General features: G+C 32.8%; 1 protein-coding gene across 1 annotated transcript in view; it reads left to right on the top strand.

Moving 5' to 3' along the window:
- The window catches only part of LOC149793185 (uncharacterized), a 94,091-nt gene extending 75,949 nt beyond the window's left edge, over positions 1-18,142 (top strand). The window contains exons 9-14 of the mRNA XM_089968959.1: positions 948-1,010; positions 2,927-2,959; positions 4,185-4,232; positions 6,754-6,817; positions 10,320-10,410; positions 12,917-18,142. Coding sequence (XP_089825085.1) covers positions 948-1,010; positions 2,927-2,959; positions 4,185-4,232; positions 6,754-6,817; positions 10,320-10,404 — 293 coding nt within the window. The 3' untranslated portion in view covers positions 10,405-10,410; positions 12,917-18,142. The remainder of the gene's footprint in view (positions 1-947; positions 1,011-2,926; positions 2,960-4,184; positions 4,233-6,753; positions 6,818-10,319; positions 10,411-12,916) is intronic.
- Positions 18,143-18,417: the final 275 nt, after the last annotated feature.

The following is an 18,417-nucleotide window of genomic DNA, read 5'->3' as shown; positions in this document are numbered from 1 at the left end:
CCTGTTATGAGAGACCATGCCTTCTGCCAAGAAAAGCAGTCTCTCAAAACAGGTGGTTTCCCATAAGTGTTGTGTGAAAATGGACTGGTTTCCAGGGTCAGTAGTTAGAATTGTTGAAGAAGAAAAAATACCCATGCTCACTGTACATGTATCATCTCCTTTATTCATAAATCTTATTAAATATTGCATGCAGTCCTCTCAAAATATATTTATATAATAAAGATATACATCTATCAAACAATGTGAATCAAATTTATATTTGAACATCACATGAATATGTACATATATTAGTACATGTACATGTATATGATTTGTGAAATGAACAAAGGTAATATTTATCATATCCATAAAGTAACTTCACATGGCCATACATTTTAGATTTCAAATGTAACAAAAACTGCACAGTTAGCTATGATGTGTATATCTTATTCTATGCACTTAATCACTTTTCTTTAAGAAATCCATTACACTTCTCTTTTGACATTAATTCTTTCTTCCAGTGTTAGAATTTTTCTATTTTTTCATCAGAGGTTCTGCCATTGTTATTAGTGTTGACATAATAACGACTAGATGTATTTCGGTTTTGATTAATTTTTGGTGAGATATGGAATAAATACATATTATGTACCAGTGAATAAAACCAAAAGACATAATTAACTCATCAAGAAACAATACATTTTTTTAGACGAATTTTAAGTCACGAGCTTTTTATCTTGATAAACAAAGGTTACGACCATCTGCACCCGGGTAAGCAGATGGTGGCTTGGTTTGTTTGTTTTTGTTTTGCCGGAGGGTAAACTATTTTTAATTATGTAATATTTGCATCTGTCTTACAGGAGTTACATAATGAAGTAGTGATCAATCTTTTAATGATATTTGTTAAATTTATATTTCAATATATAAATACTAATTTTATATTAATGACATTTCGTTATATATCCTTCCAGTGCAAACTGGTTTCAGGTTGCCAGTACAGCTTGCTTCATATCCTACACCTACTGAAGTAACAGGTAAGCTTCTTCAATGTTTCTGTTTTATACAGGCTCTTGAACTGCAATATCTCATCAGCTATGCAGTTAATTTTACCCCAACCTAACCATTATTAAAAGGCTCTTATAACAAAATATTTTTCCTGTGTCTAGTGGGTTGAAACTTCCTCAGAAAATAATCATCCAGACTCATAGAACTGTTGTGGGACTCCAACTCTTAACACCAAATCTCATGGATATTTGATTGGTAGAGGAGCACACAAAATTTTAATGTCAGTTTGAAGGTAAAGTTAATGAAGTCATTTCAATCCTGTGCATTTCACAAGAGTTGCTACACTTTAAGGAGTTCTACCCGCTAATTTCCTTCCTGCTGACTTTGGATCCTATGACTTGAAGCTGTATTTTCTTGGATTGATTTGATATGTTGCATTTTATGTGATGAAATTTTGAATCAGTTCCAGTCCACTGCTTGAAAACAGTTTCTTCATTTTGAGAACTTCTTGTAAAAGTCCCTCCTCTTCACTTTGATTTCTACAATATGACATACCAAGGTTAGTTGGATTTGAAGCAAGCTTGGTATATGGCTTTATATTGATGATTCCTTGAATGTGATCAGTTTCCAGTCTTGTGTGTCATGATATACTGGTGCTGGGCCCACTGATTGTCCATTTTCCTGACTTTAATTTTCAACAGGTTCATTGCATTTTAACCAGATAAAGATTTTGGCTTTGTGGGTTCATTGGATTTCAACCATATTAGGATTTTGGCTTTACACTGATGAGACCTTGAATGAATTCAATTTCCAGCATTCCATGGCATCAGTTACATCCTGGATTGGGCAGATGGATCCCATAGGTCTTCAGATGGACTATAAAATCCATAAATTCATGGTTTGTAATGACAAGGCCAACTGGTAAAGATTGGTATACAACCAATAATAGTTTATTCCAAATGGTATTATTCATTGTACAAATGCTACAATTAAGATGCAAATAATTTATTAACATTGTCTAATAGGAAGTGGGATATGCAAATATGTAACAATGAGATCTTTCATCAGTCATGCTAAGCTTGTTACCTGTCTTGAGTTTATTTCTCAAATGATTTAAATCCAGCTTTAGCAATAAGTTTACATCTTTAAGACTTTGGACAGGCATAATTATGTGCAAGATTGCTACACATATTCATTCCACCTTTATCTATGGAAATAATTTATATCAGAAAGTATGTAAAGTGTACATATTTCAAAGGTTGGGCAGTACATTACCTGATGCTACATTTTTTCAAATACATGTGTTGCATAAACCTGCGTAATGAAAAAGGTCAGCTGTTATGTGCACTAGATAAAGGATATCAGACCTCATATTTTAACGTGTCTTCCCCAAAATGATAATGAACGTTTTACACACTATTTCTCTTACTTAAAAAAATAATATTTTTCCAGGTATGAGAAAAATACACATACATGTATTTAACATTTCAGGAACCATGCCACGATTGTATTATATTTAAATTCATATGAGATCTCTTCCCTAAAATGATAATCTATTTCATGTACTTTCATCAAAAAAAAATATTTTTTCATGTGTGAAAGAATATATGAAATTTCATGGGGCACGTTATGATGGGGTCGCACTGTACATATATTGTATGAGCCTCATTAATGAGAAATGTCCGCTGTTATATAAGCTAAAGGTGCCTCTTGTTTTAACATATATTTGTAATGTTTATGTTTCTCAAGAATATCTCTGATAGTTTCAATGCTCAGCAAATAATAGAAATAAAAGGGGGAAAAATGACTTATTGTAGATTCATACATATTCTTTTCTGCCAGTTGACCATAAGTCATTTCGATGTATTTTTGTTTAATTTGTGCAAATACTGGTTCTCTCCTTTATTACTCTATATCTCTGACATTTTATCATTTGTCTTTCCAGACGAAACTAATTCCAAATCTCTGAGAGTATCAAGTAAGTATATACTTTTATGTTTTGATAGATTTTAGAATTATAATATTTCATGTGACCATATGTAGCTTTCTTTCTCAGTAGCCTTGCATGTTTTGTATGGTCTGTCCTGACCATTAGAAAACATGCATTCAGGTGCTGTCTTACCTTTACAGTAGATACTGACTTTAAATCAGATAGGTCAGTTTTATGTCTCACATCATGGTCCATCAACAACAGAATTTGCATACCTTGTTTCTACCTTTGTTTTAATTTCATTTTGTTGAAATAAGAAAAGATGCACCTAAATATAGCAATATTAAAGCAGTCTTAGTTATTAGTAACTGAACATGAGCTGGTCACTGGTCTTGCTGATTACATCTTACTGTTTTGGTATCTAAATGGGACAAGAAAAGATAACGTTTTCATGTGCAGTCTTTGACTACAAAATCTAACGATTATTTACTGTCCATAAATTTTTATTGATTGTGGTACCACATTTTCCTCTAATAAAAGGGGTTTATAATTCCCCATGCAAGTCCAGACCCCTGAAAATTGGTTTGGAACTGGCTCATTTCTAATATGCCAAGTCTGATGTACTTGTGATCAGTTGAAGAGAGAAGAAAAGATGATGTGATGTTAGTGAAGAATTATGACTCAAAAGAGCTATTAATGCAAACTTGATTTAGCCTATATGAATGAAATTGAAGCTGTCAATGAGTTACTTTTTAAATGTGTAATGTATTGATAACTTTTAGCCTTCATTTTGCTATGAGGTAGTTTCAAGTTGATTTAATTGAACATAGACTGGGTGCAATTAAGACAAATATTTGTTGTAGCTAATCTGGTCATATATGCTACTGTTAATGAATTTATGTTCATTGGTATAAAAAAAATTAAAAGTTGACGTTATCATCTGTGCTTAAATTCTTTGATTTAATGAAACCTATTGTTTCTACCTAATGATCATTATTCTGTGGTCTCCAAATTTGTGTTTTGTAGCAACACTTAAATTCATGAAGAATTAGTACCTCATGAGGAATTGGGGATTCTCAGAAAATAGTATAAGCATTTTGGGTGTCATATGGCCACATGGGCCATTTCTTGTCCCATTTTATGGACTTTGACAGATTGTGTTAAATTCAGTAAAGCATCATTCTCTTCAAGGTACTCACTTTTATGATGTACAGAGTGGTCTTGTTATTTGTTACTCAATAGCAATCAATGACTTTTTGTTATTTCTTTCCAGAGAAAATTGAGCACTTGAAGCCAAGGAAGAATGCTTCGGATAGTACTGGTGAATCTTTTCTATTTTACTGTTTTAATTCAATCTTGAATGTTAGCAAACTATGTGAGTTTCAAATACTGCCATTCACAGTATTTGCATAGCCCTTTTATGACCATGGTGTTATTTTATCTTTGGTGCAGTACTGCTTTTCACACTTTAAAATTTTTCTCAAGGAAAGAGCATTACTTAAATAAAAAAAACATAAATGAACATTGTATTCACTATAGGTAAGTTGAACATATTTGGACATATGTGACCTTTTTTCCATGATTTCCTTTGGGCAATCAATTAAAAAATGGCCACCAACATGTTGGTAATAATAGTAAAAACAAAACATTTCAGATGGTGGGGTAAGGAAAGTTTTCCCATGATCACAGCCAAACAGACAGAGAATACTGCACAACAATTGTATGGTCTTATCTGGACTGATCAGACTCACATAAAAGGATATTTTAACATGTAAAAGTCAAAATTATTAAACTGCACACACCATATGTAAAGTGTAGAGGCTATGTGATAAATGATATTATGTCACACTTTAGATAGATGTATACAAATTTGCCATTCTAACATTTATAATGCCTATTGAAATAAAACTTTTCAGTTGTTTGAAAACTCATTTCATTTTGAGCCAATTTTAACATGTATGCCGAGACAGTATATAATAATGTTAATGGATTTCCTGTTGAAACTGGAAGATTGGAAAATTATATATCTGAAAGAAGATGTGAATTGTTGCCTCAATGTCAGTAGTTTGCTAACTTAAAGAAGAAAATATAAGTGAAAAAATTTTAACAAATGTAGTGTTTTAGTGAAATGTTAATAACACAAAATGCTAATTGTGTAAATTAAATTGAATTAATATATATCTGATACTGAAATCATTATGTTCCCATGCAAATACTGGATGGTTATGTTGATTGCCATTTCATCCCATTTTGTCATGCATGACCAAAATATTGATCAGAATGTTTCTCTACCCTTCCCTTATCTATCTGTTGTACCAAGACCATTAATAATTTGTATTTTTACTTAATCTTTTATGTCAGTATTTAGATGCAAGTTGGCAATACAGTTCAATTCTCTTTACTCTGTTATAAGTGCTCGGTTATTTCCGCATTTTAACTGTGTAAATTATTAAAGGCTTTTTAAAGGATGCTCTATTGTCAAGACTTCGTTGTTTATTATATTGGAGAATGAGAGGGCAAAAGAAAGAGAGGAATCCTGATCAATTGTACTTGAAAGATATTTGTGTGAACATTCTGTGTGCATTTTCACCCAATGCATTTGTATAGTTTATCACCATTATATTTTAATGGTATGATTAATTAGACTTAGTAGTTAAAGTACTTGTTGTGTTTTCGCAATTTTTGTCAGTTGTAAGACATGATTTTTTGAATTTTCCACAAAAAGGATTCTCTAAAAAATCGCAACTAGACATACATTAAAATTATAAGAAATTATCACTTATGTTTTCAAATTTAGCATATGTTTTGTGCATATTCCACCCCTACCCCAAGTTGATACTTTCATATGTCTATGAATTTTGTACATAGATGAACACCAGGTAATTAGTAATGTGTGTAAGCTTCTCTTGGATCTCAGCTTATTAGACAATCAAATCAATTAACCATTAAAATAATACATATTTTAAAAATCCTTATGAGGATGACACTATGGTTGTCATTATAAATTCTTTGTGTTTGTCTCTAATTTGTAGGCCTGAAAATTATTAACAAGTAGAGACTTTAAATAAAGGAATCTGGTTACAGTCCTAATGAAGAAAAAAATGTTCAGATTCACACAACTGTGTAACCTATTAGACATATGGATGATAGTTATTATTACCTTAGACTTTCTTTGTACCATAGAGGAATAAAGGTAGAACATATTCAAGCCCAAAAATGCAAGATTTAGTGTAAAATCTTCACTGGCTGTACTGAATATTGTTATTTCTACTCCTGAATGGATGGTCATATCAACATGGGCATCAAAATTGATACAGTATTTAACCAGCACAAGTACAGTTTTTACTGCGTTACTGAAATTCTGTGAGAGTTGATCTTGCAATGGATGGACTTCATCAGGTCATTTGAGAAAAACACCAGTAGTTTCTTGCGCATATGGTAGTTGAAATTGATTGTTTTAAATTAATCAGTAAAGCCTAATTGATTCCCAAGGTATTTTCACACGTTTCTCAAATCTATGTTAACACAAAGAACAAAGTGTATTTCCAGAATATTTCACATGGCATGTTTTGTATACAGCATGCACATAGATAAGTGTTTGTTTAATGAAAGAGTCTAAGCAGAAGTGAAAAATAGTTGGATCAGAACAATATATTTTATTTGGCATGCAAATAGAGCATCTTCCATTCGAATTTTCTTTGTATGACATCTTGAAAGTGTGATACTTCTTGCTTGCTGCATCATACAAAGGCAAAGACAGTATTAAGGATGCATATTTTATTGTGATAATTGAGACATTACTTTGCATTTTTCCATTTTCATTAGACAAGTCTGTATTTCAGATGTGCAGCCTATCAGCAAAGATGAACAGAATGCAAATCCAGAATGGGACAAGGGACCAACAAAGTAAGTCTGGGGTTGATAGTAGCTACAGCTTAAAGAAAGAAAAAAAAAAACATTTTTCCATCATGTGCCCCATTGTGAGTATCTTGCTGTCTTCAGCAGGTGAAATGACCAGACATAGTGTCTACATAATGAATGCAGCAAGTCTTATACGAGACATAATATCTGCATAATGAATGCAATACATTTTCACACTAGACTTAAAGACTTCAGTGAATGCCATCTGACTTGCACTGGAGATAATGTCTACACACTAAAATGGAAAAAGTCGCACAACAGCAACCATGTGATCTGACGTAATGGTCATTCACAGCAATGAATGAGGTATCTAATAGGGGGTTTCCCTGAAGGTGGCGCTACGAAAAACCGCTAAAAATAGCTGATGTTTACAGCAGACGTCAAAAGGCACTTGTATGTGAATCGGGTAGAGGCGTCCAAAAGTGCTTGTATGCAAACAAATTGGGTAGAGGCGTCCAAAGGGGCTTGTATGAGAATGGAGTAAAGGCATCCAAAGGGGCTTGCATGAGGTTAGGGTTAAATTTTCAATTTGTATCCTTGGGAAATAAATTATTTGTTATTACTTTTTCTGTTACATAGTCTAAGACCATAGAGACGTAATAGTCCTAATGCATCTCCAGGATCAATCAAGACTTCACTTATGATTTACTATCCAGTAAAATGTGTACAGCATACCAGATATCACAATGTCAATTATGGACCAATTCATAAACAATGTCAACCTAAAAAATGAGTGCAAAAAAATTGTTTGCATCTGCACTTACAAAACTATGTAATGATGTTGTTTTATGATGCCAAGACAAATTAAATTTAAAAAGATCATTGGATCATTTTTTTAATGCTGTTTGGCAAAATAACTGTTGTGCTACCTGACATAGGAAGAATACTTGTTCCTCTGACTTCTAATTTTGCAAAGGGAAGAGCAGCAGCAGGAAGCCCAGCAGGAGAAAAGATAATCCAAACATTGTTGCCTATGTCAAAGAAATTGCATCAAGAAAAGAAGCTGAGTGTGTAATGACCACAGCAGCCAAAAGATTATTATGTAAGCTTGGCCAAGAAATTATGGCTTGACATAAGATTGGCACCATTTCCCAACTTGCGAAACATCATAATGCTTTTGGGTCTGAAGGAATATTTGTGTAAATTGTGTAATCATGTTGTCATAATACACCCCATGCACTTTTGACTCTTTGATAGGCTCTGTTGATGAGTCTACTACAGAATATGAGCACATGGAGTACTTGGACAAGGACTTGCATCAAATAAATAAAACTGGAACAAGAACTATTGACACAAGAGATGAAGACTTGTACTTGCTTCCTCATAAAACTTTTTGTTGAAGTCAAAGTATATTTGCAAGCTAAGGTGCGGTGGTGATTTGTATTTATTTATCACTCTGTATTCGAGTGACAGTTGAGGAGATTAAGTCCTCCAATGTGGAGTGGGGTTTCAAAAATTGTATGAGCTGTACTGATGTACATCCAACAGCTTTTCAAGTCAGCTTTTCAAGTTAGAGTAGACAACTCAAATTAGGTAAATATTTAAACCTGACAAGTTATCTTCCTTGACCTTAATATTTGAAACAGTAGTAGAAAATACTTTTTAAAATAAATCACATCAGTGTTTCAAGCAATAACGATCTACAAAATGTCGAGTGGCATAAAGAAAAGAACTTAGAAAAATATGATTAAGATCATTTTATAATAGGATTACGAATAACATTATCTCAGGATTTATGTTTTTCCATCTGATTCTAGTATCATTCAACCCAACAAATGATCGGTATTGATATGACTTTTACAGACTTGATTTTTCTCCATTTTAAAGTGTAATTCCAGCTTTCTTCTGACTCGAATAAGATTTTTCTTGATATAGTCCATTTTTTTTTATCATCTCTGATCTAGTTTTTGTTTGGTCCCATTCAGCAACGACCCTAAGCTTGTAACATATTTGTTCCATACATTAGTTAGCCAACGACTCTCGTAAAGAGTATTCTGATTGTTCAAAAGTTTAAATTCATCGAATGAATCTTAATGTTATGGAAACCTATGGCAGTGGAAAGAAAAAGCATGCTTGCAAAAAAATGGCATCCTGAGTTGTTGTGAGGGACCAAGACATGAAAAGTTTAGATAAAGTTTAGATAAAGGTTTAAAAAAAGGTATGGCAATGGAAATGGCTGGACTGAAGAGCAACAGAAATTTAGTTGCTCAGTTTATAAGAAAACTGAACGCTAGAGGACTGGCATTGTGTGACCTCTGCCCTATGGTAATCATGGTTGGAAGAGTTTGGAACTGCACCTACAAAAGAAGCTGCATATGGAAAAATTGAAGCTCAGAAGGCATCTGAAAAAAGTGTAATTAATTACTAGAAAAAGAAAGATTTCTTGCATGAGAGAACAGATGTAGTTCTCTGTTAGAATATGTGCTCTGCATGTTGCCAATACAAGCACCATCTTGGAAGGAAAAAGGCTGTCATTGAGAAGGAAAAGAAATGGTTGCACATTGAGCCAAAAAAGTGAGTCAAAAAGGAAAGCTAAAGAAATCTTTGCCAAAGATGCAAGAAGAGCTTGACTGGCATATCAACAGGTTGTGTCCATTGGAGAAAAAGACATGTGAATGTATGGGATTATTTGTGTATAGTTCATGTACTTGGGTGCTTAGTTTACAGATTTATTATGAAAAGAGAGAAGTATAATATATTTGCTGAAAAAATTGAGACTATTATTGTGATTTAATTACGATATGAACACTGACATGTACATGAAATAGCTTAAGAACCAGTAGTATTGGAGAACAAATTCATGTGACAATAAATATTGTGAAATTATTCAAGTGAAGTTGAAACTTTTTGGTAAGTTTGTTAGTTTTTCAAATGATTATTTTGTTATACTTATCATCATAAGTTGTACCAGGAGCAATTTTTTATGATTGTAAAATGCACTTTTGGCCGGAGCCTTCTGGACACCCAGATTGGGGGCACTGCCCCTCGAGATCCCATTGGGGGAAGGATCCCCAACCCCCCTTTCAAATTTTCAGCTTTTTTGTGGAATACCAAAATTATGTCTGTTTTTATTAAATTGATCGCATTGTAATATGACATTGAGATCATGCTCAGACAATGAGTTCATTTAAATCATAATTCCCTAATCTGAAATGTTTGAAACAGAAAAATTGAAACATATCTTAGTATAAATCAGATGTAAATCAGTTATTATTGCTTGCTGATAATCCTGTTATTTACTGATCTTTTAGCTGCTTGCATGTCAGGAGGTTCAGACAATTACTTATTTTCAGCCGTATGGCATGAATTAATTTTTTTTTTCTTCTGGACCTAATTTTTTAAAGACAGCTATGAAAAACAGTACATTTAGTTAATCACTTCTTCACACAAATTAACAATGACCTTAAAATTGACCTCATTTGCTCACAAAGTCAAGAATGCTGCATATTATTATTCAAAATATCGTTGTTTTGTTTATTTTCAAAAGTGTGGCGAGCCCTGACTCAAACTCTGATGATGAATGTGACGTGCCCCTCCTCAATGATCCAGGGTTATTAAGGCCTATGATGTGATAAATGGTTTGTATTAGAGACATATATAACAGTATTGCTATCAGATTTTGTGTCTACTTGAAGATTTTTCACTGAGATTTATTTCTGCATAACTGTCATATGTTTCGTCTTGACTTGATTCATCTTAAGGAGTAGCAAAAGTTACCTATTTATCATACTTTAATGATAATGAAAGTGTCTGTACTTGTCTCAGTTTTTGCACCTTAGATGTAAAGTTAACCTTCATATGACCGTACTGACCTTCATTGCTTCATAAGGAGTCTTCTGGCAGCAACCACAAGTCAATATAACTTTTTGTTAAGGAGAAGAAATATTTGCAAGATTTTTAAGACAGCAGTCATGGTAGTCATATTGGACCCATTTTCATTTAGATATCACAAGAAGTCTTTGGTCTATGACTTTCTGTCTAGGACCATTAGTAACAGCAATATTTTCATGAAAGTAACATGGATGTATACCAACATTCTCTCCACTGTGTATGTTAAAGATGTAAACATCTTTACCTTACACATGTGACTCTCTCAGAAGTTACATAATATTTATAGAGCACCCCCAATTATTGATGGCCATATCGACAAAGGGTTTTCTTGTAAAAGGCTTTAGATTGTTGTATGAAAATGGTACAAATTTGACCGATCTTACCACATGGCACCTATCATGAAAATCTTGTTATCACTATGTCCCTTCAATGGATGGTTTTATTCAGATGGGGTTTCACCAAATGACTTTAATAGATGTTTAGATGGTCATAAAAGTGGGTGGCTTGTAAATGTTGTTATTGCTTAAATATATCAGAGATAGTTTCATCATTCTGTGATTGAAAAGAAGAAATTATCTGATGTTGAATTTTTGGAAATTCATTTTAGCAAGTGAGCATCAGCCCCAGTGAAGGACTTTTGTTTTCAAATTCTTCACAAATACCGCTAGACATATTTTGACCAAATGTTTCAGAGAGTATCCACACATAAAGGCATGCCAGTTTTTCACCACAGCCTTTGCAAATTGTAGAAAACTCTTTAGTTACTCGAAAGAATGTGATCAGATTTGACAGAAACCTCATGGCATGTAGGCATTTAAAAGTTACACAAATTATGCTGATTCATTATCAATATAACCATTATTTGTAACCATTATGAAAACTTTTGTCCAAGGTAGTTTGTCTTTTATCTTCAACACAACCCAAATATATATCTTGGATTGACATTGGCTCAGTTATTAAAGCATTTCCTGCAAAATTGTAATCATTTCTAATAATTATGAAAATCAAAAACGATGTTAACCATGAGTAGTTTTACTTTGTCATTAAGAAGAAACTTTAATGCATAGATAACAACAAATTGACCTATTTATGGATTTACATTGATTAGCCCAATCAAATTGTTTATGTTTTTAAGTAATTGGAAAATGTAATGTCATGACCTAATTAAACTTTGTGTCAACTCAGCGTAAGTTCATTGCATCAAACATTATCACTAATCCTCAGTCCAAGAGTTAGTGGTCTTGTCAATAGATCACTAAAGTCCAAACCAATACTAATCTGTTGGATCAGTGAAAATTACTGCCAGACACTATCATAACAGTTAAGAAGCGATCATTATCAGCCATCTCATTTATGATTAATTGATTAGTTTTGTTGTGTTAACTGTGGACCTGATAATATCCTACACTTGACAAAGTACAATAAATCCTCTCAGTGCAAATGGACAGGTGTTAAACCAGTCATCTACTCATCAGTGTGATTATTGTCAAAATGATCTTTATGCATGTGGAACTAGTCCAGTGGACTGGTGCCAAGCAATAATTTCTTTACTGATGATAACAAAAGGTATTGAGAGACTGGTATTAACCCCTTCGTAAACGTTACATTTGCCAATGGAATAATCTATAATTATACCGAGCAGTGTGTTTTAATAATTATACCATTGTTGATAAACATTCAGTGAAATGTTGAAGCAGAGTGCACAGTTATCACTAAAACAGCATAAAATAGACGACAAGAGACAGCACAGTTGAAAATACGATCAGAGGAGGAGACCAAGAAAGTAGCAGAAATGCTGGGAAAATGATAACGAATAGCTTAAATATGACCCATGAGAGACTATAATGTTGTGCACTTTATGCACTGAGTATTCAGAGAAATACGAAAGTGTATGGGGTACTTTATTGATGAGTCTTATGGGTGAAATAAACTTGTTCTTGATTTAAGTTGGTGTTAATGAATAAAACATTTTGAATTAGAAACTGAACTGTATTTTGTTTCATTTGAGCAGGATCAGTGGAGTTTTGGCAGGATCAGTAAAAAAAAACTTGCTATGGTGATCATGTAGGTTAGAGACAGACAATCCTAATTACAAGCCCAGCTGAGTTGCATATATTGTGAATCCTTACAATGCGACACAGATGTTGTCTCTGTACTGTATCTTACAGATTACATTCTGCTGAGATTCAGTTTTCTCAAGAAACTGACAAGAAATGTTTTGAAGTTTACTTTCCTAAATACTTTTCTTTTCAGACCCTCTACAACGAGACAGCAAATCGAGAAGAAGAAATGGCATGTGAATAATTAAATAATTAGTGTGAAACACCATATATAATATTCACTGACATGCTGTGTATAAGAATCAAAAGCTAATCTATTTGTTTACAATGTATGTGTGTTGTATGCATTGGAGAGTGTCTGTTTCTACCTGAGATATTAGGCAGCTCAAAATCAAACTGTCATTTCCAGCAACTATTAAGAATTGTTTAAGAATGATTTGAGAGAACAAAAACACTCCTTTGAATTTTCTTTTTGTAGCAAGAGTTGCCAGTTAGTGATCGCTATTGAATGCTGATTCCTGTAAGCTAATCTTATTCTGATAATGCATTCATTTACATGTTATGCGCTGAAGCCTGCCTCTTTTTTGTATAATTAACTGTTAATCAGGGGAGGAAAGATACAGACTTTTGTGGTGCTGACCATAATTTAGCAGATTTAAATACATTTATAGCCATCAAATAACTATTCATCTCATATAATATCTCAAAAACAAACTTAAAATGTAAGATTTCTGCACAATGTGGCCATTTTGGCATTTTGTGCATAGATTTTTTATTTTTGAACTAGATTTGTGTATTTTTCGGCTATGTGTTTGGCTCCATGATTCTAATAACTGGCTTGGAAGATTAGTCGATGACTGGCAACAAGTTGGTCCTATTTGGGGAGGAACTTGGCAGCCTGAGATTTGTGTACAAATTGGTCATTTTGTTATTTTATGCATAGGTTTTGTCATTTTCGGGTTTGATCTGGGCATTTTTCGGCCATTTTTGTGGCCTCATGATTCTAATAACTGGCACAGATTATCAGTGGATGAATGACAACAGTGTGGTCCTAGCTCTGAAAGCATTGGCAACCTAAGATTTGTGCACAACTTGGCCATTTTGGCATTTTGTGCATAGATTTCATCCAAAACGACCCCCTATTTGTTGAATGTGAAGAAAATCACAATAAAAATTGGTAACTAAAACATTGATATATGATCATTGATGCCAATCATTAGAATCATGGGGCCAAAAATATGGCAGAAATGTGCCCTAATCAAGGCTGAAAATGACCAAATATATCCAGAAAATGGACAAGTTTTGCAAATACCTCAGGTCGTCAAATTTCCTTTTTGACTAGGGCACATTGTTGTCAGTCATCCACTGATCATCCATGCCAATTATTAGAATCATGGAGCCAAAAATATGGCTGACGAATACCCATATCTAGGCCATAAACAATGAAATCTCTGCACAAAATAACAGTATGGCCAAGTTGTGCACAAATGTAACATTCAATAAATTGGGGTCAGTTCCCCAGTGTTATTAGTGGGTTTGCGGGCACGAGTTGTCAAGGAAGTGGTATATTGAGATTAGATCAAATTAAAATAAAACTATAAATCATACAAGCACAAAATGTGTGGTAATAGCCTCAGTTAAGAAGCATTCCATTCCTCAGAAAATGTTGTAAACTTGGCAATAAATGTTGGACTTGTAGAAAAAATTAAAGATGAAAAATTTTAGGATTGATAGTTGATAATGGAATACACATATTGACCCTGTAGATATCTAAGAAATAAAATAACTTCACTAAGTAAAGTTAAAAAAATACCTACCAATACAAACTAGAGTATTGTACTTAAATGTTTACATTTTTACAGTTACTTTCAAATGGCATTACTTATCTTCAGATGGATAAATTGTAACATATCTCAGCACATGAGAGAACTATCTGATGAAAATTATGGGCCCAGTGCTTTATGCACTTAAAACCCAATATACTATACTGAATAAATGTTATGCGGTTTTAAATATTTTTAAAGAAGATGGAATTTGTTGTCCACATCAATTAGATCTGTCAGGCACATCTTTTGGAAGTTCTAGAGAAAAATATCTCGAATATTTTAAAGCTTGATTTTATTATCTTCTGCATGTTATTATTTTTGTAAAATTCTGTGTTTCTTTTTCAACTATAAATCTTTGTTTCTGATTAAATATGATTGATCTGTTTAGAATAATTTAAAGATTTTGTTAGAAAGTAGCTGAGAGTCATGAGCGAGATACATTTGCTTTAATTGAGCCACCCTTCTTATTATTAATGTAAACTTCTCAATATTTCACACCTGGATAGATCAAGAACCTGCTAAAAATAAAGTCAGGATCCCGTTTTATTTTCTAGAAGATAACAAAACAGTTGTGTCCCTTGATGTTGAACAAAAAGAAAATCATGATCAAAACTGGTAGATGAAACTTTGATACAATGAACACTTTACCATCAATATAGAATTTCTCATAACGCCTACTTGTGGCAGTGCTTTAAGAAGTAAATGCCAATTAAACAAGTATTGTTAAGTAAAACTTGTGCTTGAGTTCTGTCTTTTTATTTGGTTTCAGTCTAATCATCATAAATATATGTATTAAAACTTGAATAGTGGCAATCTGCCATTACAGCTATGTAGATAAACATTTCTGTGGACCAGTTAAGTGCTGACCTTTTTTTAATCTTCGATTTGTAGAAGTGTTTTGTGTATGGCTACAATCATTTAAAAGTAGACCTAATTTGTATTGTCATGTTAATTACATATTTTGTATCAAATCAAATGAACATAATGAGATAAAATAAAAAATAAAAAGTTAAATTGCATGCACATCCTACCCTTGTAAGAACTAGCAGTCACAATACATGCAGTTTGTTAGCTCAACCCCTTTCAGCTGAAACAGTATAAAAAATCTTATCATCTAGGTAACATAATTAAATCATCTTACATTAATTAGTGGTTGATCATGCTGATTTGTAAATGTGATTGATAAGAGAAGCATGTGTACTCGGTGCATCAAAAGCTTTGTTTATACAGTTCATTACCAAAACGCGAGTTCCAGAATTGGTAGCGAGCTTAAAATTCCTGATTTGGCTCTCAAGGGTTTGCTCAAGGATGAGCATTAATTTCACTTGTACTAGCACTTGCAATGAAATCGTGGAATCACTATTTTACTAACAAAAGAATTTTTTTAAAGTCTGGTTTTAATGTTGATAGTTGTTGTTTTACATATCCCTGATATTCTGGTTATCGAAAAAGGGAATCTTGTTTTTTATGAATTAACAATAGCACTAAAATATATCCACATTTACATGCTAAAAGCAGTGGTCTGGTGATGTAATAATGTTTTCAGAGGTATGCATGATGTGTCTCAGAATCTCTTGCAGTAATGTTTTAATACTCTTTTTTTCATCAAAGATTGGTTATTTTGAAAATAGCAAACAACTGTAGTAGATAAAGCATTTTGTTGACAATTTATTAAAAAGAGTATTAGACTATTTAACATTTCCTCAATTTCGCATTGTCAAAATCCAGCCATAATGGCATCCCTTGTTTGACAAGGGTCGGTTTTGGCATCACTTGTTAAAGAACGAGGTTTGATAATTATCAGTTTTGGCCCCAAATCAGATTCAGACGAAACTTATACAGATAAAAGAGGTCCCTTTCTGTTCGTTAAATATGTATTTAATTATGTCCATAACTGCTGGTAATGAAAAAAAGTGACTATTAAAAAAGCAGAGGTTTTCTCCTCCATTATGGCACCTATTTTTGTAGACTCTACACAATATGGCTTAAAAGCCAGTTTCAAGCTGATGTCCAAAAATGATACATATAAAATTATTCAGTTGCATACAACATGAGTAATATTCATTGATTGTATGTATAAGTTGGGTTTTCATTTTTCATCGTCGTTTAAGCTCGGTTAACTACTTTTGACAACTATTTTCATTGTCGTTCAAAACATAAACTTATGTTTATATTTAAGACTGACATGTGTTCCAAGATCCTGACAGAGTTGCCACAAATAGCAATTGATGTATTCTGTGATCATAAATAATTATGAAAACCCCTGTAAACCTTTTTGTTATTAGTAAATACCCAGCACTTCTTTTTACCACAGAACACATCAAATCACACCAATGATATCCAGTACAAGTATTTTCAGTAGTTTGGCATGTGAAATAATGCTTTAAAATGTGAAAATAAGTCATTTTGATATAATAGGGCAGGTTGCGAATTAGGCGGATTTGACGCCACCCATATCAACTTTATTTCTAAAAATAGCCCCACGTGGGCAGTATCTTCAACTCTACAAACTTTGTAATATGGCTGATAAGTTTTTGTGTGTATAGTTAACTGAAAATAATGTTCCCAGTATGATATTACTTTACATCCTAATAGAAAGTCACCCTGTTATACAACTGAAGGGGTGGAAATCTCGGTAAATTTATATTCTTTATTTCAGTTTAGGCTACCATCCTATAATACATGCAAAAATGTCACTATACTGGAATGCAATCTACATATTATAATTTAACTGTCAGGAAGAAGTTTTTGTCCAGCTAATAAATGGTATATAAATTGTGGACTCAGAGATGAAATAAAACTATAGAATTTTATCAAGATGAAATGGCACACCAGTGTAGATTTTAACACAGACTTTCTCAAGTGTCTTAGTAGATTGGATTTAGAACGTTTAATTCTCTTTTAGGTTTTGTTTCATATATTGTGTCTGTCTTTATAATATTCTGTACTTTATTTGTCCATGTGTAATCATAATGTAATTTGACAGTTTATTTAATCCTTTGTTAGATGTATAATTTCTAAATTATATCTGTATCTATTAAGGAAATAAAGGCAAACTAACTTAAATTAACTACTTTCACCCTGATGGTGCAATCCAGTTTGTTAATAAATATGTGAATGTTTATCTGAAAAACAATTCCAAACTTGTATTTTTTTTAAAAAATACAGAACTTATCAAAGATAATTTTAGCAGGCATATATTTTCACTCCCAGCTCGCGATAATCCTGACTGTAATAATAGGTAGGCCTTGTCATGTTTTTACATGGTTGTATGTGACCATAATCCTATTTTAATTATGTAATGGCTTTGAGGTGATGATAATTGATTTAATTAATTGCTGCTAAAATCTACGGTGACCTTGTGATAGTTATACTATAAGAACTTGCAGCTTGATTATATGCAGTTATTAGAGGCAAGCAGGGCTTTCCACATTTTTTTAATAGGTTCCAATCTAAAGAACATTGAAGTGCAAATGCATAATCATTATATTTCAATGACATCTGTAAATATGATTGTTTTCTCATTCTACGTGTTCATCGCACATCCTTGTCTGTGTACACCAATCTTTTTTGAATAAAATAAATGTGCACTATATGTGATTTAATTTATTTTTTTCCCTTAGATAAGACATCCCACCTATAGAAGATGGCTAGCTTTGAGAGGACCCACAAGGGCCAAAAGAGAAAAATCTCAGTAGTACACATTAACTGAATTTAAATAAATAAATAATAGACATCAATTTTGTGTAGCTTTATATCCCTCCTAATTCCATGCAACTTGCAGTTCTAGATGTTGGTAAATATTGATCTGTGTAACATCAAACAGCAAGTTCTCATGGTATCACTTATCACAGGTAAAATCTACATA

The sequence above is a fragment of the Sinohyriopsis cumingii genome, chromosome 8 (genome assembly GCF_028554795.1).
Source record: "Sinohyriopsis cumingii isolate HCF-2022 chromosome 8, ASM2855479v2, whole genome shotgun sequence".
Taxonomy (NCBI): domain Eukaryota; kingdom Metazoa; phylum Mollusca; class Bivalvia; order Unionida; family Unionidae; genus Sinohyriopsis; species Sinohyriopsis cumingii.
This window is presented reverse-complemented; position numbering and strand designations above follow the sequence as displayed.